Source organism: Salvia miltiorrhiza, chromosome 3 (assembly GCF_028751815.1).
Source record: "Salvia miltiorrhiza cultivar Shanhuang (shh) chromosome 3, IMPLAD_Smil_shh, whole genome shotgun sequence".
NCBI classification, from domain to species: domain Eukaryota; kingdom Viridiplantae; phylum Streptophyta; class Magnoliopsida; order Lamiales; family Lamiaceae; genus Salvia; species Salvia miltiorrhiza.
This window is the reverse complement of record NC_080389.1, coordinates 51619136-51640704: the sequence shown is the minus strand read 5'-3', so window position 1 is coordinate 51640704 and position 21569 is coordinate 51619136. Positions and strand designations below refer to the sequence as shown.

General features: G+C 37.8%; 2 protein-coding genes across 4 annotated transcripts; one reads left to right on the top strand and one right to left on the bottom strand.

Moving 5' to 3' along the window:
• Positions 1-1680: 1680 nt before the first annotated feature.
• Positions 1681-6966, bottom strand: LOC131014231 (U-box domain-containing protein 3). 2 transcript variants are annotated; one of them, XM_057942122.1, is made up of 6 exons: positions 6535-6964; positions 5334-5480; positions 4749-5025; positions 4475-4591; positions 2408-4264; positions 1681-2223 (listed from the first exon to the last, which is right to left on the bottom strand). In XM_057942122.1, exons 3-6 carry the CDS (start codon positions 5022-5024, stop codon positions 2158-2160), a joined length of 2316 nt encoding a protein of 771 aa, XP_057798105.1. In that variant the 5' UTR covers position 5025; positions 5334-5480; positions 6535-6964; the 3' UTR covers positions 1681-2157. The 2 variants fall into 2 exon arrangements, with proteins under 2 accessions (XP_057798105.1, XP_057798106.1); XM_057942123.1 differs by having other exon boundaries at positions 1876-2223; positions 5311-5480; positions 6535-6966.
• A 6602-nt stretch (positions 6967-13568) lies between these two features.
• LOC131014230 (uncharacterized) lies at positions 13569-16260 on the top strand. Of its 2 annotated transcripts, XM_057942121.1 has the most exons (2): positions 13569-13714; positions 13940-16260. In XM_057942121.1, exon 2 carries the CDS (start codon positions 13982-13984, stop codon positions 16061-16063), a length of 2082 nt encoding a protein of 693 aa, XP_057798104.1. In that variant the 5' UTR covers positions 13569-13714; positions 13940-13981; the 3' UTR covers positions 16064-16260. The 2 variants fall into 2 exon arrangements, with proteins under 2 accessions (XP_057798104.1, XP_057798103.1); XM_057942120.1 differs by having other exon boundaries at positions 13599-16260.
• Positions 16261-21569: the final 5309 nt, after the last annotated feature.

Below are 21569 nucleotides of genomic sequence, written 5' to 3'. Positions count from 1 at the left end.
TTCACTCAATTTCGACATATAATGCTCGTGTTTATGAAAGTGAGCATTTTGTATATATAAATGGACATTTTTGTTTATTAACACAATTTAAAATGTCATAGTACAAATTTAACGAGACTCATATTTTAATATTTTATTTCATTGTCACGTAAAAAAATAAAATTTGAACGGTTAGCGGCTAAACGAAAATGCCGATTGTGTAGGTAGATTTTTGGATTAAAATTAAATTTCATTGCATAAAATCACATTTTAAGTTTTCTAGTCGATTATTGTCACTTGTCGAACATTTTAAGAAGCATACCAGCATTAGGTTTAAATTAAAAAAATTAAATAAATGTTGTAAGAATTGCACCGACCTGCACCTTGTCAGCTCGCACACACCCAATCTCTTGATCGTCGACTGCCCACCGCCGACATGCAACAGCGCCACCGACTTCTTCATCGCCCCGCACAACAGCATCTCCTCCAACACCTTAACACTTTAGGTTTATCGTATGATATTAATTGTGTATAATATTTTAAGTTTTTATAATATTTTTTATAGACTATGATTTAATTATTTATTTTGAATAATTGTTAAAACTCTAGACAATAATTATGATTTTATTTTTAGTTAATACTCTGTATAATATTTTTAAAAGAGAAAAAACAATGGATCCGAGTTAGGACCCGAGACCCTAAGGATCTTATGAATCTAGACCTAAATCTCGTTTTTTGGATCCAATAGATCTGGATTGGATCCGAACCTAAGTAAAAAAATATGGATCTGGATTTGGACCAAACAGGATCCGGTCCAGATCTGGATCTGGTGGCGTTGCTGCATGTGGGCGATGGGCAGTCACGACCAAGAAATTGAGCGCGTGCGAGCTGACATGGTCCAAGTCGAAGCCGATGAGTATTGGGGCAGCTAAACTGATGTCGAAGGTGGGTTGCCGAATTTAAAAAAAAAAAAAAAAAAAAAAGGTTAAGGTGCAGATCTACCCCTGAAGTAGAGGGTGCAATTAAACCCAGACGTTTAACGGCACTTAACAGCGTTAAAGGTCTGGAATTAATTGCACCATTTTTTTTGGAATATGAGGGGTGTTTGCACCAAGGTCGATAATGTGGGTAAACGTTCTAGGAGCATCTACTTCAGGGGTGGATCTGCACCTTAACCCTTATATAAAATATAGAAGAATAAAAAATTCTTTTAATGGGCACTTCCTTAGTTACAAACTTACAAGCTAATGGAGTGCAATACATGTCAGATAATTTTTCATTTAATTAAATTCAATATAATATCCAAATTAAAATATATATAATAAAAATATAATAATAAAAGAAAAACCAGAAGATCCACTTCTTCATTCATGTGAGCGCGCGGACATGAGACAGGAGAGAGAGACGTCAAGCACCACGGTCCACGGCAGACGCAAATGAGGCACACTTCAGTTTAACACTTATAAATAATACTAGTAAAACATAATTGAAGATTAATAAATTCTAATTAGAAATTAATCAACCATAACTGAGATTGGTGAATCTTAATTGGAGCAATGCACCGTACTTCACAAATTTCTACCTAAGTTGATGCATCTCACTCTCACTGATTTCAAAGTTGATCTAACAAACCTATGTCAAAGCTGACTCAAGAATAATACACTCAACACTCACAAATGTTAGATAAAAGTAGGTATGGAATGACGAGATTCAAACGCAATTGTATAATTCGAACGAATCACAGTTCTAATTGGTCTCATGTTTTGACCTCAGCATATCAATCCTACATGGGGGGTTATGGGATCCAACCTATTCTAACTGTAAAATTCAAAACACGACACGCGACAGTGACACTCGACTAAGATGACGGGGTACGATGTGCAGCGCAAGCAAAAATTTGAATCAACAAAACTGCTTCACAAGATATATATACAAACTACTGTACAGGTAGGCACGTAATCCAGTGATGGACAGAGGAAAAAATAAATCCAAACCTCCAGCGAAGCTACAGCCATTTATGGAGCAAGAAAAGAAAACGTCTGGTTCTGTATGCATTTCGCGCAAGCTCGTCGCCACAAATCTGTAAAATAATATATATTTTCAAAAACCCTGCCTAAAGAAATTTACCTACACAGAGGAGCCAAAGAGAACATGGGTGAGCGACTCTTTCGCCCCTTTTCACGATCTCCCTCTTGCTGCAGAACTCTCACGCTGATTGCGGAAGTGACTGAGAAGCTGCTGCGCCTGGTTCGAATAAGAAAAGAAGAAAAATTTTATTTCTTTCAAGCTATGTATGTCGTAATAGCTGATGCATATTCACAGAACATAGGGAACACTTTGCAATGTTTTGTGAAAAGACAAGTGCAGAAGACATTGATGTTATTTTGAAAAAAATGCGAGAATAGATGGGCTGAATGGAACTATATACCTTTTCCTTAGCTCTCGGAGTGCCAGACTGAGATAATGCCACAAGAGGCGGAACGGCTCCTTCTTGCAAAATGCTCCGACAATATTTGGGACTGTTGATGCACAGCTGCAACAGTACAGAAGCTGCATTTTCCTTTCCTCTTTGGGACCCCATATCGACTATCTCAACAAGTAATGGAATGCCCTCTTCTCGAGCAATAGCTGAGCATCCTTCTGCAATTGTAGACAAATTTGCAAGAAGAGCCACAGCTTTGTCGATCATCTCTGATTCGGGGTCCAGCAACATCACCAAATGCTTCACTGCTCCAGCTTGAACTATACGAGCCTTATTTTCATGAAAGATAGATAGGTTAAATAACGCGGTTGCAGCATCTTTCTTTCCTCGGATAGTACCTCTTCCTAAAAGATCAACCAACGGTTTGATTGCCCCGGATCGACCAATCTTTATCCTGTACTCATCTATAAGTGAGATACTAAAAAGAGTGGCGGCAGCATTCTCTTTGGCTCCCGCATTTCCAGTTCTCAGAACATGAATTAGCGGTTCTAGAGCACCTTCTTCTGCGATCCTGGCCTTGATGTTTTCATTGATAGACAAATTCAGAAGAGCAGTGACGGCATGTTCCTGTGTCGCCTCCACATCTGAGTGTAAAAGAGCGATCAACGGGGCAATAGCCCCACATTCACCAATAATGATGCGATTTTCCATATTAGACTTCCCAAGAAACCGTAGTTCTCTGGCAGCTGCAGTTTGTAGTTCATTTGAAGCACTTTTTAAGCTGTTGACGAGTTCTTCCACATGGGAAGTAGAAGTCAATACATCATACCCCGACTCAGATGGAAGCGACACAGCTCTAGATGGATTATGGTTTCCGTTGACAACCATTTCACCCATTGTTTTGGCACTAATACACTGTCTTCCATGTAAAGAATGAGAAGCACCACCAGATTTTCTTCCGTGGGAAGTGGAACAAGCAGACTCTGTATCATCTGACTTATCAATCACATTTTCCTGCTTATTCGATATTCTTGCATTTTCAGTTTCTGCTGTTGCGACATAATCAATGCTGGACACAGCACTTGATTCTGACTCACTCCGGCTGTGTACATATGAATGCTCTGGAGAAGACTGATCGAGTTTCTCAATCACCCCTCTGGAAACGCGATATCTTTCTTCACCAACCTTCTGAGTCTCCAGACCGTGTCTAAATGAGGATCCAGATGCAGAATTACCACTTTGCGGACATTGGCTATCATCTTCATGACTGATGTGCTCCAAAGGGGAATGAACTCTTTCTATTTCCAGATTTTCACGCTTGCTAATGAGTTCTAGTTTGTTTTCATTGCTCCAATTTGTTATGAGAGCTTTTACAGTATAGTTGGGGATAAGATTCTTATGGGAAAGCTTGTTACCTGTTTTGGGGCATATCCCTAATCCATAATCCAACCATTTCTGAATAGCAGCCCGCTCATAAGTTTGGCCAGAAGCAACAATTACGGGATCTAACATTAGTTCCAGAGATAATGGACAGCGGAAATACGAAGGAATCTGGATGTCATTTATGGCTTTAAATTTCTCGAGATTAACAACATAATCACGAACGTGAGACAAAAGATCGACAGTACGGGAAATATGATCTAAATCCCCTTTTATGTCACTGCCTTCCGCCTTTTGTTTCTCCTTCTCAAGTGCAATATACTCATTCAAGATTTCTTCCCCTGATGTCAAGTTGAAGGACTCAATGATGTGTTTAAGATGTTGAACACCAGGAACTTTCCCTTCTTTTTGGCTTTTCAGAATCTCTTCTATCTGTTCTGCTAGTTGCCCTAGCTTCAGATTCTGACACTCTTGCACAGAAAACTGAACACGATATGTATGTTAAATATTCTCTTGTCATTAGATGCATAGTATCATAAAGGTGGAAATATGCTCCCTCCACATACAAAGAAGCATTCTCAAAAACAAAGAAAAGGGAAAATAAAGGTCAAGGAATAAGATTGCAAAATTTAGCAAATAAGTATATATTAGAAAAGGCCGGCAATGGAGCAAGGTTCTGTAATAACTCCTTACCTGCACATGAGCCAGGCTCGAAGAAGTTGGTAATGATTCAAATATTTTGCAAAGAATGCAAGATAACTTGACTGAGGCAATCTGGATGCTCAAGAGCAATGGCTTACTTTGCAGCACCTGAAAACACACAGTATTGGTATATTTTAGAATTGTAGTAATTCTGGGTAGAAACAGTCTTTCATAAATTGATTCCCATGATTAACACATTAACTTTATGTGTTTATATTTCCATTTAATTGGAGAATGAGGTCATGTGCAATCAGAAGGTACTCACAAAAAGTAACTTGCTCGTTCTTGGGGACCATTTCTCAAGGAACTCTCTGGCCTCATTTACAGCTATATCCAACTCTTCACATTCTTTAAACAATGCTTCATCCAGTGGTGCTTTGTGATCAGAAACATCATCAAGTACTGGTTTCAAATGCTTCAACATAGAAACCAAAGTTTGGTAATCCTTCTCAGCCGGCATCGTACTTGATACACGGCATGTTACCAGATGAATGAATCGAGAAATACTGTTAATAAGACATCTTAATGGTGTCAAGTCCATCCTGTTTGAATGAGGACAGATAATAAGAACCAGAAACGGATTTCTTTTCTCAAGCTAAATAATAATTGAGGAAATAATTGAGCAACATGATTCAAGACATTTCTTTTCTCAATCCAAATAATAATAAAACTCACTTAGTTCATTTATTTTATCTTTTTCCAGGAAAAGGTTCTTGACAGGTCAAATAAGGGAAAAAGACAAGCAACACAACAACAAAAAATCTACTTCCAATAGTACTTGCAGATCAGGATTGCTAACTCAAGCTATAGCGAAAAAAGGATATTACCAGTAATAGAAATGGAAAATTACTAGGGTTCTGCAGAAAATTGATCAACCACCAAGGCATCAAGCAACCACAATGACCAGGAGTTGAAAGGTTGCACTTTGAAGCCACTTAGAGTTGCTCGATTAATGTAGTTAATGGTGATAGGGGCCCTCAGAGTGGATCAATTCCTCCTAAATTATACAAGAGTTAAAGGAAATTGTAGTCAGTTAAAAATTCACACTAACAGAAAGTAGAACTCAAGAATTGTCTATCTGTAGGCATGAATGTATGCATTTTAGAGAAAAGTAAGGTAGTACATATTCCCGTCCTCCAAGCTTAAACTTAGCAGGCAACGATGCTACTATGTATTTTTCTAGAAATACTAATACATCGAACAAGCCCATTACAGTTGAAGTTACTGGTGGATAGACATATGAAGAAGACCCCTTCCAGATACATGAAACAAAAACGAAGCAAAGAACTAGTTTCTAGACGGCTAAGTGTACAAAACCACAAAAATCAACTAAAAAGATAAATCGAAACGCAAGAAGATTACACATTTTAAATCATGTATTGAGATGATAATATGATATAGCGTTGCATATGCAAGGTTTTCAATAGTAGAAAATGAGTATCAACACCAGCAGCAATTACATGACCTTAGAAGTCAACTACTAGAGAATCCTACAACATGGCATGGAAATAACAGCAAGATACGATATTTTATTGCCTCCTGAATGAACTCGAGAAAAATAATACTACTATTCATGTCAGCTGACATTTAAAGGTCTTGCTAATAGTTTTAACTATGTAAGTGCTCAAATTGTTAGAAACATATATGAACATGTACCATAACTGCCTAACAAGACTTTTGAAATACAACACTAAATCATACTTCAATTGCTGCAGGCTAAGAACATATTAAATTTTCAATGTTTCACGCCACAAAAAACTACTCTTCTACTTAGTTTTCACACCTAAATAACGGCAAAATTGTCAGCAGACAAAAAGCATTTAAAATTGCTGACGTTTCAGAAAGCACGATGATAAAACCAAACCAACAAGAGATATTGAAATCTCCATAGAATTTCTATGCTGATTTGACCAAGCTCACTCTATACTGTGAAATCGCAATATGTTCGACAAAAAGCTCAAGAGAACATGCAAAAATTCAGCACTCCATTAAAATGCAATATTGCTGAATTCGAGAAAACTGAAATAAATCCCTCCAAATTGGAATTCCACCTCTGTAAGAAGACTGTTGAAATGATGTACACAATTCTAGATCTTGATGACGGCCCAGAAGGAAATTCCGGTCAAAGCGAAAATCCCATAATTCTTGATCTCTCAGTCGTCAAGTCAGCTACGAGATTCCACAAAAAATGATTTTATTTATGCTCTTTTAACAAGAAATCTTGCCACCCCTCTTCACTGTGCTTCATTCTGGAGCTGGAAAAATCGAGAAAAAATATTGAAGGGATCCGAAAACATTAAGAGAGAGGAGGAATATGTGGGTCCCAATTTATAGCTGCAAATTTGTACGTGGTGGGGAAGAATAAATTAATGAGGTAATTATGAATTGGTTGTCATTATTTAATAATTTGGAGAAGGATTAAGAAATGAGGAGGAATCTGTAAACCATGATTAGATGCAAATGAAAAAAGTTTGAACCTTTTTTTAATGAACTGGTGAAGGGGAATGATATCCAATATCTTTTCGCAGGCAAAGTACCATTGTGTGTGTGAAATGACCATTTTGTCCTTGCCCTGTTAATGAAGACCACATGTTTTTTTTAATAAAAAGGAAAAAGGGGATATTAATATTTCATTAAATATCAGAATTAACGATTTCCCTCAACTAGGTCATGAAGTTTTTTATATCCAAATAGTCAAACTAGAAAGTTGTGTTTCATGTTGAACTAAACAATGGAATTAACAAATTTATAAGCACGATAAACTCATGTTACCATCTCATGCACCACTTGAAATATATTGATTTCATAATATTTTTGTACAATTAATTTGTAAAACTTGGTCCACTGGTCGATAGCTGATGTGCTCATTATCTATAGATAGCTAGATATTGCATTCATTTAATTGCATGTATGAATAAATCTATAATGTACTATATGATAATTGAGATATTTAATGGAGCACTTGCGATAATTAAACGGATGTACAAATAAATGATTTTAAATCAAATAAACAAATAAGAAGGAATTGTGTGATATGGATCCATCATAGTATTTTCAGAAAAGGACATGGGCTTTTTGGTCTTTCCAAATCTAACTGTATACATCCGGCAAATTTAATAGTATCTGGTTTTGGACTATCCAGAATGTCAAAATCAGTAAAGTCAGAGTGAAAATAAATGATGTAGTATTATCTGACCACATGAAAATTGAAATAATAATGTGTTGGAAATTACCAAGAATAGAAAATTTGTTCATTGAAATTTGTATCTACTTTTATCAAACGAGAATATTCTTGCCTAATTAGAATAAAAAATATTCTTATTTAATTAATTCACACCATTAGCACTAAATTTAATTGTGACATATACACCATGCATTCGCTTGCACACAAAATTTTCAAATGTGAATATTTCAAAATGTTCGGCTGTAAATTTTGCCTTAAAAAATAGGGAACTGTATTAGGATTTTTGTAAATAACCACTATATTAGAAGTTTTTTTTTTTTTTTTTGAAAAAAGAACCACTATATTAGAATTATTATCTACTCATGAAGTCGGAATTGAATAAATAGGGAAAAATACAGTCATAGAATAGCATGGAAAGTTGTAACCAAACAGGGCATTGTCCATTTGTTTTGACCACTAATAGCTGTCGGTGCCGGCTACTTAATCAAGTTCGTTCGTAGTATTCCAATTCCGTAAGTAAATCAAATGAAGTCTAAGCCGTGTTTGGTGTGGGAAAAAAGGAAGAAGGAAAGATTAGTTTAAAATTGTACGACTGAAAACAGATAATGATAAAAATTGAGGTGGAAAATAAATACCTCCTAACAACCGGGCAGCCTAGATCGGCCAAATCTGTCACATAATTTAGTAGCAAAAGTTGATAATGGTATCAACTTAAGGCATTTTGATCATTTGCATCTTTATAGAACTAGTGTATCTCTCGCGCTATGTGCGGTGATTGTGATTTTAGACTCGTATAAATTATGTATATATTTTATATTTTCTTCGGTCATAAAAAATAGTCTTAAAAAGAGACGATACAAATTTTAATAAAAATAATTAGTGTATCGTATATTAGACCTCTTTAATTTCATGAACTTTCATTTAATAGACATATTGCATATTGCATATTTTATTTAGAAATCATTTACACACAAAGAATAAAATGGTCTATGCAAATAAAAAGAAGAAGAAAATGTTAGAGTGCCTTAATTTTTAATTGGATGAGTGAATCTTTTTCCTTTTTTTATTTGAAATAATTGTAAATTTAATTTGAGCATTAGATAGTTGAAATATTTGTATTACGTGTGTGATTATATAGAATTGTTGGTCATTTGTGGATTAAATAATTTATTTATAAACATCTAATTATACATTTAATTGTAAACTTTCAATTATGTCCTTCTAGTTGAATTTTTTTTCTTAAAAAAATAAATATATTTACACATTCTTCTACATAGTATACCACATGTGCGATGCACATGGATTATGGATTTAAAATATAATAATATTAAAATTTACCTTTTAATATTTATGAATTTAAAATAATACTAATAGACAACATAAATGTTTACAACATCCTTATAATGTGGTTGTTTTCTAATTTCTTGTGTAACATAAACTATAAATATATAATTTGATATCTCTTGATAATAATATTATTTTTTCTATTAATAAATTTTATACATTAAAGTAAATATTAATGCAGAATATAATAATCAAAATATCAGAAGAAGACAAAAAAAAAGTTAACAGAAAAGTTTAAACGCATCCAATCTTTAGAAAAAATAAATATAAATATAAATAAAGATAAAAAGACATTTAGTTATACATTTAACAATATTTTTTTAAAAGAGTCAATTATATTAATATTGTTAATATTATATTTGCTGAGTTTGTTTAGAGATATAGTAAGTAATAATTAGTATTCTTTCGAAAACAACCATAAAAGCACAATTAGATTTTTTTTTTAAATATTTTTTAGGAAAAAAAGAACAATTATTAGATTAAGAAAACAAAGTTGCGGAGTTGGGGAGAAGGTTGGCGTCGTGGCGTAGGAGAAGCCGGGGGGAGGTCTGCGTCAGCGTTGGTCCGGCGGAGGAGAAGCCGGTCTGCTCGTGGCTGGAGGAGAAGCGACGGAAGAAGCCGATCTGCTCGACTGCTCGTGCTGCGCCGCAGAGTCGGAGAGTAAAAGCTGCACGGTGTGGGGGCGGAGGCAAAGCCGGCGCGGCGTGGGGGGGGAGAGGAAACGCCGGCGCGGCGTGGGAGGGAGGAGTTTCAGTTTGGTTTTGAAATTGGAATTGGACTCTCCAATGGAGAGTAGAGGTGGCTGGTGGTGCGTGTGAGTCTATAATGCACGGATTCGCCGGAAATCACCCCCGTGCAGTATCCGATTCGCGCGGGGGGCGGGTGCGGGCGCGATTCGCGTCCGATTCGCACGGGATTCGCCAGGTGGCGAATCCCCCCAAAAATCAAAAAAAAAAAAATCGGATTCACGAATCGGATTCGCGAATCGGGAGTTGTTGGCGACCTCCCCTGATTTTGAGAGACGAGGGTAGAACGGCGACTAACAGTCGCCGGATTTGCAGGACGCGGCGGCATCAAACGGAGGCGGAGGCGGATTCGATTTCAGGAAATTCAGGGCTCCTTTCGATTTTAGATTTGGGATAGAGGAAGTCTGAAATTGAGAGATAAGAGAGACAGAGGTGTGAGACGGAGAGAAGGGGAAGACGACGGCGCAACGAGGCGGCGGCGGCGGCGCCGGACCCGTCGCCGGGAACAGGATCGAGAGAGAGAGAGAGAGAGAGGGCGGGCGGGCGGGCGGGCGCAGCTATGAGGAAGAGAGAGAGGGACCGAATTTGGAGAGGGAGGGACCGAATTTGGGCCTCTATAATTTATTAAAGTAGTTGGGCTTATTTCAAAATAAGTCTTGGGCTGTCCACTTTCTTTTAATTAAATGATGCCCAGCTTCTTTTACTTAAATGAGACATCATTAGTTTAATTAATTTATTTAAAAAATAATTTGCATAATAATAATATTATTATTATGTATATATTTTAAGTAAATTAATTATCATATGTTTAAAGCATGACATGTATTACTTATCTCATATATATATATATATATATATATATATATATATATAACAGACGTATCCTTCACGAATCGCACCCTATAATTTTTGAAAATCCGTATCCCCGTACCCGAATCGTATCTCTCCCGCCCCCGCCCCCTCGCACCTGTGCAACCTAGGTGTGAGTAGTAGGGCAGAAAGCATTTGCAAATATCATTACTTAGGGTTTCGAAAATTAGATAAAATATATAATAAATAATATATTTATTAAAATATATTAAAGTATCAGTTCGGTTCGGTTGGACATGGTCGGAGAACCGAAACCGAACCGAAACCATGTCGGTTTTTTAGTTTGCAAACCGAACCGAAAACCGAACAAAAAAATCCAAAACCGAACCGAACCAAAAATGGTCGGTTCGGTCAGTTTTCTGGTCTGATTCGGTTCGGTTTATGCTCACCCCTAGTGATGCCTCAATGAGGCGGAGATTAGGAGTTCGAATCTCACCTCATGTACCTCTATTTTCATTTTCAACGCCTTTTCTAAGCCTTCAATGCTTGCACATTTCTGGGCCAGTTTTTTTTTATCGGTCTATCACTCTTTATTTTTTAATTATCCATTTTTTATAAAAAATTTCAAACCCTTCTCAGCCACATTTAAAAGTATCATTTGCATATATTCAAAGTGTTATTTGCAAAAATTTTCAAACCCTACCGCAAAATGTGGGTAATCGACCTGCAAAATCTCTTAACTCTGCTTCCCTGATCCGTCCTGTATCCCCCATGCGGGTACCCGAATACCCGCAACGGGTATCCGCAGCAGGTATTTGGGTACCCTATATGATTTCTTGTAGGTTGATGGTATTCTACTCGCACGCCTAAGGCAATATTGTTATGCTTAAATGTAATGCTACTACTTGCCTAGCAGAGTATTATCAGTTGATATTAGGTTTTGACACGAGTTATTTCTCCTCAATTAATGTCTTTACATTATCTAGGAGTTCCGGCCGAGCTATTCTCAATTTTCGACTAATAATAAAGGTTAATTTAGCTATAATTTCACAATCATTTCACATAATTAGGATCAAAGAAAATGTTATCTGCCAGCCACCGGAAAAATGGAACTGAGTGGTGTTGGACGACATTAGAGATGGTCGGCGACAAGAATCTGAAACTGAGTGGTGGTGGGCAAAAAAATGGGGAAGAGGGCGGTGGTCTGCTACATTGCTCTGTGCTCCTTACGAATGGAGCCACGTCTGGTGAAGGCAAAGCACCAAAGAGAACGGAAGGGCTGTCAGGACGGACGACGGCTGGCGGGGGCAGTACGTCGTTAAAGCCAGACGGGCAGAGTATGTGTGTGTTGACTTGAAAGTTTAAATTGAATTTAATTAATTTACTTTGTTTCTTTGAATTTTGATTTTTTTACAATAATAATATAAAATACTTCCTCCGTCCACGAAAGAGCTTCCTAGGAGGGAGTGACATAAGTTTTAAGAAAAAAGTGGTTAAGTGTGAGAAAAGGTTGTTGAGTGTATTGAGAGTGGTGAAAAAATGTTATAATTAGTATTGAGAGTGGTAAAAAGTGAAAAGTAAGTGGTGGGGTATAGTCCAAAAATAGGTAGGAAGTTCTTTTGTGGACGTCCCAAAAAAAAGTATGAAGTTCTTTCGTGGACGGAGAGAGTATAAAATAAAAATAAAAATAAAAATAAAAATAAAAATAAAAAATAATCGGATTTGCATGTATACCCGCAATCCCGATACGGGTACCTGATACTCGAAATTTTATCAAATTCAATACCCTCACCGCACCCTCATATTAATTTTAGAAGATATCGGGTATTCAATACTTGTGCGAGTATTGGGACGGATGAGGGACTACTCGATACTCTCGACTCGAATTTACATGTCTAGTGGGAGCACACCAAAGTGTTTGTGTTAATTAATTTCAAATGCAAAGATTCGCTAACATTTTTTGATATTGTGGAAGTCCCCATTCATTTTCGAGTGCGCTAGTCTGCAAATGATACAGATAGATAGATCATAGATGATTCAAATTGGTGCAGTTTACTTAAAATAATAGGTGTAATAGACACTCAAATTAAGAGCATCGGCAACGCCTTACTCGAGTGCCTACTCGAGTAAGGCGTTGCCTTCGTGTATGTGCGTTGCGGGGAGGGGGGGCGACTCGAGTATTGCTCGAGTGCTCGTGTAGCACTCGAGCGGCGCGTGCTGTGCACGCGCCTGAAATAAAAATAAAAAAAAAAATTCCAACGGCTGTTTTCAATATTTTTGAATTTTTTTTTAACGGCTCTTTTAGCCGTTTGAGCATTTTTTTTTTCCCTCTTCTTTTCTCTCTATAAATAATACTTCTCCCTCCCTCATTCATCACAACTTACTCTTCATTCATCACAACTCACTCATTCTTCCTCCTACAATTTTTTCTTGCAAAATATCATCTTCGTTCTTTCAAAAATGTCGTCACCCGAACATGATTCTTCGCTCGATTCCGACGAAGTAGCTGAAAAGTTCATGGAGTTGGTTGAGTTGCAGAAACAAGTGCTTCAATCATACTGCCCCCAATCATATTTTTAGGAATTGTTTTTATTTTATTTAAGTTTTATGTAATATTTAGGATTTTATAATTAATGTAATTTAAATTTGAAATAAATTGTGTTATTTAAATTTGAGCAATTAAATTTAAATGAAAAACATAAAAATCAAAACTAATGTTATCAAGTAGGCTATCAAGTAACCCCAATGCAGCACTACCTACTCAATAACACAACCCACTATCAGGTAGGCTATCAAGTAAGTCCATTGCGGATGCTCTAAGGAGGGAAAGAGAAGCAAACTAATAATTTGTTGATTTAATAATTTAAAAGATATGGAGTATAAGAGAAGAAATTAGATGAAAACTAAAATGCCACGTCAATAGTGGTTATCAATTTATCATATTCATGTTGATGTAGCGTATCCTTCCTCTTTAATTAAAAAAAAAAATCGAAAAAGTAAAATAAAATATTAAACAGAAATAAAAAAGTTGAAAGAGCTCTGGGAAACCCTGAAAGAGTTAGGTTTATTAGCATTCAGTACTGAGTAGGGATTCATCCTCTTCCCCAATTCCAAAGTGTAAAAGACAAAAGAACTTCTACCCCCAATGTAAGTAGTTACATATATTTTGTTAATTTTTTGTAACAATTTTACTGCTGCACTCCATTCTCCCCTTTCTCCTGAATGCCATCATCCCCACGTCCCAAATTTTCAATCCACACACACACCACCTATTTCCCGCGTATCTTGCGGTAATGCTGATGCACGTTCCACAATGTCACCTCTAATTTGTGCTCCTTTCCCGTATGTTTGTGCGCGTGCGTGATGGAGAAGACTCTGGAAGCTCTGAGCGAGCGGACTAGTGTAACTGAGAAAATGGTGGATTTTCTGCAAACAAAATGTTCAGAAATTGAGTCGAGGAAGCGGAAATTGGATGCAGCTTGGGGTGAGGTCGATTTTCTGAGAGATTCGCTGGTCAAACGGGAGTGGGATTTGGAGGAGAAAGAGAGGAGATTCTTCTTGTTCGAAGAGAGGAGAAAGAGGGAACTCGCGTCTGAGAAAGAGGAACTGAGGTTGGAGCGTGTTAGGTTATACGACGAAATTAGGATGGGAGAGGAGGAACTGAACCATCGTCTCGCAGCGGTGAATGAGCGTGATGACTGGCTTGAGATGGCGGAGGCTGAAGTGCGAGAAATTAGGGGGCGGCAGAGAGAGTGGTCGCAGAAGATTGAGGCTGAGGGAGAGAGCTTGAATGCTCGGATAAGCGCGGTGGAGGAGAAGGAGCTCAAGTTTAAGTTGTTCCAAGAGGGGAAAATGAGAGAAATTGCTTTGAAACAAGAGAGTTTGGACAAGAAGTGGAAAGAGTTTGGTGAGCAGGCTAGGTTGGCTGATGACAAGTTCAGGGACCAAGAACTGTTGAAGCATCGCTTCATCGAGAGGATAGAGATGGCAGAAAATAAGCTTGATCACGTGAGGTTGAAGATGGATAAGAGGTTTGAGGAGATTGAGTGTAGGGACAATGCAGGTTGGGAATCGTTGGCGTTGAGTGTAAAAGAAGCTGATTTGATTAGGGAATCCGTGGAGAAAAAGTTGGAGGAGTTGGAGAAGATGCAAACTGAATTCATTACATTCCAAGAGGAGAAAAGTAGAGAGTTGGCTTCAAAAGAGCAGCAACTGGATGCGATGAGTGAAAAGCTTGTCAAGGATATCGAGTTGATGAATCAAGAACTAATAGAACGAGAGAATTTGGGGCACCGGCTTTTGGAAAGGTTACAGTTGGCTATGGATAATGTGGAGGGGCTGAAGAGAAGTGTTGAAAAGAGGTTTTATGAAGTTGGTGAGAAAATGAGGGAGGTGGCTTCAAAAGAGCAGCTACTGGATTCGAGGAGTAAAATGGTCTTTACGGAAGCCATGTTAAGGAATGAAGAATTGATGGAACGAGAGAAGTTGGGGCGCCAGCTTCTTGAAAGGTTATGTTTGGCAAAGGATATTGTGGAGGGATTGAAGGCCCTGGCTCATGAGAAATTTATAGAGGTTGGCTTGAAGGAAACTGAATTGGATTCAATTCGTGATTGGGTTGAGAAGAAAATGGATGAGGCTGACTCGAAAGCAAGAGAATCTGAGGAACAAGAACAGAGAATCGCTGAAAAGGAAGAGTGTCTGATTTCTAAGGAAAAAGAACTTGAAGATAGAGAGAAAGCAAGGTCGGAGAGGCTAGATTCAAGAGAGAAGAATCTAAATTCTGTGAGAGAATTTACGCGTAATTGCTTTAAGGAACATCTTGCCAAAAAAAGGGAGTTACGAACTGAGAAAGAATTGGTTGAGAAACGTGATATAGATCTTGGTGTAAGAGAGCAACGTCTCAACCATGCAGAAAAGGAACTTGAATTCAAGGAAAAACAGATGAGGGATACTTTCAAACTGCTTGAATTAAGACAACGGCATTCAACTAATGTCTTCAATGCCCCTGTTGAGATCAAACCAGATGAGTCCGCGGACTTGAAGTTTATTGTGAGAATGGATGGTAAAACCTTGCAGATGTTCCTAAATGATCCTGAAAAGGACATGGAATCAATGAGGGATGAAATCTTCAAAGTTCTTCACCTATCCTCTGATCCTGCAAAGTTGGTTCTAGATGCGATGGCGGGGTTCTACCCTCCCCATCTGAGGGAAGAAGACGTGGAGTTCAACGTTAGGAGGACCTGTATAATTCTGTTGGAGCAGCTGGTTAAAATGTCTCCAAATATCAAACCTCGTGTGAGGGAAGAGGCAATGGAACTTGCTACTTCATGGAAGTCTAGATTGAGAGCTGCTGCTCAAAATGCAAAATCATTGGAGGTGATAGGATTCTTGTTCCTATTGTCAGCATTTGGGCTAGCCTCCTATTTTGACAAAGATGATGTTTCTAGTTTCCTGATGGTGGTAGATCAGTATAGAGAAGCACTTGGTTTGCAGTGAGCACTACAACTACAGGCTAGTTTTTGAGCTTATAATCTTTCCCCTTTTCTTGTAATGCCAATGTAGTTGTGCTTGCTTTCTTTTGGAAGGCTTTCATCTATCATTTCCCCTTGTGACAAAATTAAGCCTGTGAAAATTAGTAGTATGTAATTATCTTTGTTTCTTATTAATCTCTCTTGCTAGTGAGCTCTAGTTGATTTGCTGGTGCAATGAGTTTCCTATTGTGGAATAGGTATCACCTCTTTGCTCACGGAGATATAATTTCAGGTATTAGCTATTGCTACGGATATGATATCACCTCTTTTTTAAGAATTACGACCCACACACACTCATTCATGTACAATAGCCATTAGGTGACTCGAACTCTGAACCTATTAGAAAGGAAGTGTTTTATCAATTACGATGCATTTCGTCATTGATTCATCCTTGAATTAGTGTCATTTGCTAAAATTACTTTCGCACAATCAATTACTATATCCTTATTTTTGTTATTATTATTTTCATTCAGTGCCCGCCTTGATTATGCATATAATACATATAATTGAACACAAATAATAAGGGTTAATTGTCGTAAAATTCAAAAGCTTTTTGAAATTTCGCAATATTCTCACCAATTTAAAAATCAGCGTAGGAATACATAAATCAAGAATTTGTTCTTAATGTTCCTAAAATTAAAAAATCCCCCCAATTTGAAGCTGACATGGACACCGAAATGTCTAGCGTGGCTATGTCGACCGACCACCACAATTTAATCAAAACGACGTCAATTACAATTAAAAAAAATTGGGGCGAAGTCACTAGACCACCAGAACCCTGTTCCGGCTAGGCACCAGACGACTACCGCTGCCGAGCTCTGGACTCCCACCGCCTCCCTTTCTCATCTCCGACTGCCGCCACCCGTATCTCGAGAGGTGGCGCCGCCCATCTCCTCCTGTTCTCAACTGACAACAGCACACAGTTAGGCAGCGCACACACTCATAGATCCTGTCAGCTCCTTTTTATTTTCAGGCGAAATCCGCCACTTCCCGGTCACCCTCTGAAACTCCGACGACACATCGGTAGCTGCCTCCCTCCTTGGTCACTGTTCTATCTCCCTCCCTTCTTCATTCTCTCTCTTCGGCTGGAAACAGTCGTCCCTCTCTTCCCTTCGTTCAGTCGGGCAGTAGCTCAAGCCACCGCCGCCGATTCCACCTCAATTTCCCCCCTCCTATCTCTGTCTCTCTTGCTCTAAAGTCAGGCGGTAACAATAGCCACCTCTGATGTGGTGGTCGGGGGAGTTAGGGAAGGGGGTAGGTTTGGGGATGTTTGGGGATGGAGGGAGGGGTAGGTTTTTTCAATTTTTTTTATAAATTAATTTATTAATAATTTATTATATTTTATTAAAATAAGATTATTAAAAAATGATTTCTGGGTTCGATTTGAGAGAGGAAGAGAAGGCGGATCTGAAATTTCTGGGTTCAATTTGAGAGAGGCGACGCTCGAGATACATGGCGGACCCAGATCCGGCAAACCACCACCGCCCTGTGCAGCCGAACCACCACCACGCAGCTCCAACCTCTCTCTCTCTCCGATGGCAGCAGCCATCGCACAACCCCCAATCTTTTCTACTTCTCCCCAAAACCTAGATCCCTAAGTTCCCCTTCAAGATTCATACCCCAATTTCAGAACCCTCGATTTTCGTTTTGGAATGGGAATAGTTTTGTGTCAATTTTTATTTCTTCCAATTTTTGTTTTAACCGTATGTCAATTTTTGTTTTGGAATGGGAATAGTTTTGTTTGGAATGAGAATTGTTTGTTCTTTGCCAATTTTTATTTTGCAGTCACAGATTTGGTACTAAATTTTTTGGATAATTTGCGATTTCTAAGTTTGATTTTATGGGTTCGATTTTTGGCAGCATAGCAGAGGGTATCAGCGGTGGTGGTTGGAGAAGATGAGAGAGAGAGAGAGAGTTGAGAGTTAAAATAATTTAAAATAAAAATAAATAAAGCCCCTAATCAACTTTTTAATCAACTACCCACAACACTTTATTCCTTAAACTACCTCACCTTAATCTCCGTGCCCAAATGAAGCGTGTCTTCATTATTGGGACGGAGGGAGTATATCGTTAAGTACAATATGCATTGCACAAGGCGACTCGTCAAGTGCCTTTCATCGCTGATCATTGCTCGCTGCCTTAATTATACGTATAATTGAACATGAATATATATATATATATATATATATATATATATATATATAGGGGAGAGTTCAATGGAGACCACTCCCCTATATAGAGAATGAAGACCAAATCTGGTTCCTTGATCTAACTTAATCTAATGGTGATAATTTAATTAATTAAATTTATTAATTTTATAATCAAAAGGTTAAGCATGTCATTTTCTATTTAACCCTAATCTCACCCACTCTCTCTCATTCACGCTCTCTCTCTATCTCTCTCTCTCAATCACTCTCCCCCCTCTCCCGCCGCCTCCCCCAATCCCCTGTTGCTCCGCCGCCTCCCCATCTCTGCTGCTCCTCCGCTTCTGCTCCGCTGCCATCCCCTCCATTCTCCCTTCCACCGCCTTCCTCCTCCTTCTGCTGCTCCGTCGGCGTCGCAGGCGGAGGATTCTCGAGGCTGTGCTGCCCCGGCGTCGTCAGGGTGAAGCCGATGAAGACGACAATGGTAGAACGCTCGTGGTGGCGACCGCCGTGCCGCGTCGTCGCCGGATTTGCAGATCTGCATATCGTCAATGAAGTGCTCGTAGAAAATATCAATGAACATTCTGATGTTCGTTAATATGTTCGTAGAAAACCAATGAACATACTGATGTTCGTCGATATGTTCGTAGAAAAAACCAATGAACATACTGATATTCGTCGATATGTTCGTAGAAAAACCAATAAACATACTGATGTTCGTCGAAATGTTCGTAGGAAAACAATGAACATACTAATGTTCATCTATTATGTTCATTGACGGATTAGGTCCCAGAATGGAAAAAGATGAATTTTCGGGATTTGTTCAATGTGATCCCATATTTCAGTAGATTTGAGTGGACGTTTTTGCCCTTTCTGGATTAAATAAATGTAATTAACCATTATTTAATTACATGAAAAATCAAATCATGAAATAATCTGGATCATTGATTGGATTGAGATGAATGGCCTTGATTTGGTCTTCATTCTCTATATAAGAAATGGTCTCCATTGAATGCGACCCTATATATATATATATATATATATATATATATATATAAACACAAATATGCATAACGTTGCACACATAAATGTGTATAGTTAAGCACAATTATGCATTGCATTAGTCGACGTGGCAACATCATGCATATTTTGTGTGTGCAAAGTTATGCATATTTGTACTTATATATATATATATATATATATATATATATATATATATATCCATTATTGTGTTCCATTATATGCATAATTAAGTCGACGAGCAGTGCGGAAAAAAATTAGATTAATTTATTATTATTATTATTATTATTATTATTATTATTATTATTATTATTGTTGTTGTTGTTGTTGTTATCCAATATTTTTATTATCATTTTATCCCTGCGTATATTTTGCATTAAAAGGTATTTGCCACATGTGTTCTTAATGTGTTATATGAACAAAATGTGTGGTCCAAAATTGGTAGTATTACATATTAATTTTTAGTGGATTTTGAAAATAGCCACTTTGGAATAGTAAATTTAAAAATTGGCCACTAAGATAAAAAAAAAATAAAAAATGGTCACATTTACCATTTTACCCTTCATATAAAAATTTAATAATTATCCACGAAGTCACAACCAGTCGAATTCACAACTAACATTAATTTTAGTTGTAAATTCAAGCTCTAAAACTTGAATTCACAATTGAATAACTTGTGTTGGTTGTGAATTCGAGTTTTAAAGTTTGAATTCGCAACTAAAAGTAGTGTTAGTCGTAAATTCAAATTTTAAAGTGTGATGTGAATTCACAACTTAAATAGTGTGAGTCGTGAATTCAAGTTTTAAATTGTGAATTTACAACTAGAAATATTGTTAGTCGTGAATTCAAGGTTTAAATGAATTCACAACTAAAATATTGTTAATCGTGAATTCAAGCTTTAAAACTCAAATTTTTTCTAAAAAAAAAGTTTTAAAACTCAAATTCACGACTATCACTATTTCTAGCTGTGAATTCAAACTTTAAAATTTGAATTCACAACTAACAATAAAATTGGTTGTGAATTCAAGATTTAAAACTCGAATTCACAACTAACATTAGCAATTTAGTTGTGAATTCATCAAACTGGTTGTAAATTCGAGTTTTTTTTTTTTTTTTTTTTTTTCTAGTTTTAAAACTCGAATTCACAACCAAAACATCTAGCTATGGAAAGCGAGACATTTATAATGGGACGGAGAGAGTACATAATATGGGATTACATAAGTTTTAAAAAATTCTAATAAAATATAATATGGATGGAGAAATGATCCCGCATTAATTGTGATGTATAACTACTATAAAGAGAGAATTATTATTATAGATAAAGTATATATATTTTTATGAGACCAACGAAAACGAAAAAAAGAAAACTATACAGGTGCTAATTGAAATCCAAAATCGACTCCTCGTTTAGCGAAACGTTGGTTTTCGTGGCTAGAGGCAAAAATACATAATCTGTTCAAATGGATGGTTTATAATATATTACTCCCTCTGTCCCAATAAATGTGGCCACTTTGTTTTCGGCACGGAGATTAAGAAAGTGATAGTTAAGTGTTAATCATGTGTGGCCTACTTTTTTAATTAAGTGTTATCAAAATTAAAGAGCTAATTAAGTCTTCTTCTCACTACATCAGTTCCATATTCTCGCCAGAGGCGACGCCGGCGACGAAATCGCAAACCAAATCCCAAATTGCAAAGCAGATCGCAAATTAACAGATCCAAATCACAAGAAATGAACTAAACCAGATCGCAAATGAACATAAATAAATCCCAAATCGCACATCGCATATCCCAAATTGCAATTGCAAACCAAATCACAAGAAGTTGGGTCGGATTTGTTCGATAGAGATCTGAGCAAGGGAGAAGAGTCGAGCTTCGTGCCAAACCCGGGAAAGGAGAGGAAGCAGAGGTTGCAAGGGAGTCTGGAGAAGAGTGAGGAAGAGAGAGGGCAGTGGCTTGCCTGGAGCGATGGCAACGACGACGGCGGTCGCCGCTCACCCCTCACCTTCACAAGCGAGCTAAGAGAGGGAGGAAGAAGGAGACACGGCCATCCTCAGATCTAGGGCTCGCCATCCTCAGATCTAGGGCTCGCCACCCCCAAATCGCGACCACTCTCAGGGCTAGGGCTCGCTCTCTTGCCGGAATTACAGAGACGCGGCGGCGGCGCGACTCCGAATTCATGAAGACCAGACGTCGGAAGGCAGGAGGCGGCGGCAGACATAAAGCTCTTTAGAGAGAGAGAAGCGATAGATGAGAAAGAGAGTCAGAGGGTGAAAGAGGGGGAGACAGAGAGAGATGCGAGAGGGTGAG

Excerpts from the sequence above, each read along its gene's own strand:
- LOC131014231 (XM_057942123.1), bottom strand. The coding sequence starts at position 5,024 with ATGGACTTGACACCATTAAGATGTCTTATTAACAGTATTTCTCGATTC. Across the intron at positions 4,592-4,748 it reads GAACGAGCAAGTTACTTTTT|GTGCTGCAAAGTAAGCCATT; the intron begins GTGAGTACCTTC and ends GTGTGTTTTCAG. Across the intron at positions 4,265-4,474 it reads CGAGCCTGGCTCATGTGCAG|TTTTCTGTGCAAGAGTGTCA; the intron begins GTAAGGAGTTAT and ends TATCGTGTTCAG.
- LOC131014230 (XM_057942120.1), top strand. The coding sequence starts at position 13,931 with ATGGAGAAGACTCTGGAAGCTCTGAGCGAGCGGACTAGTGTAACTGAG.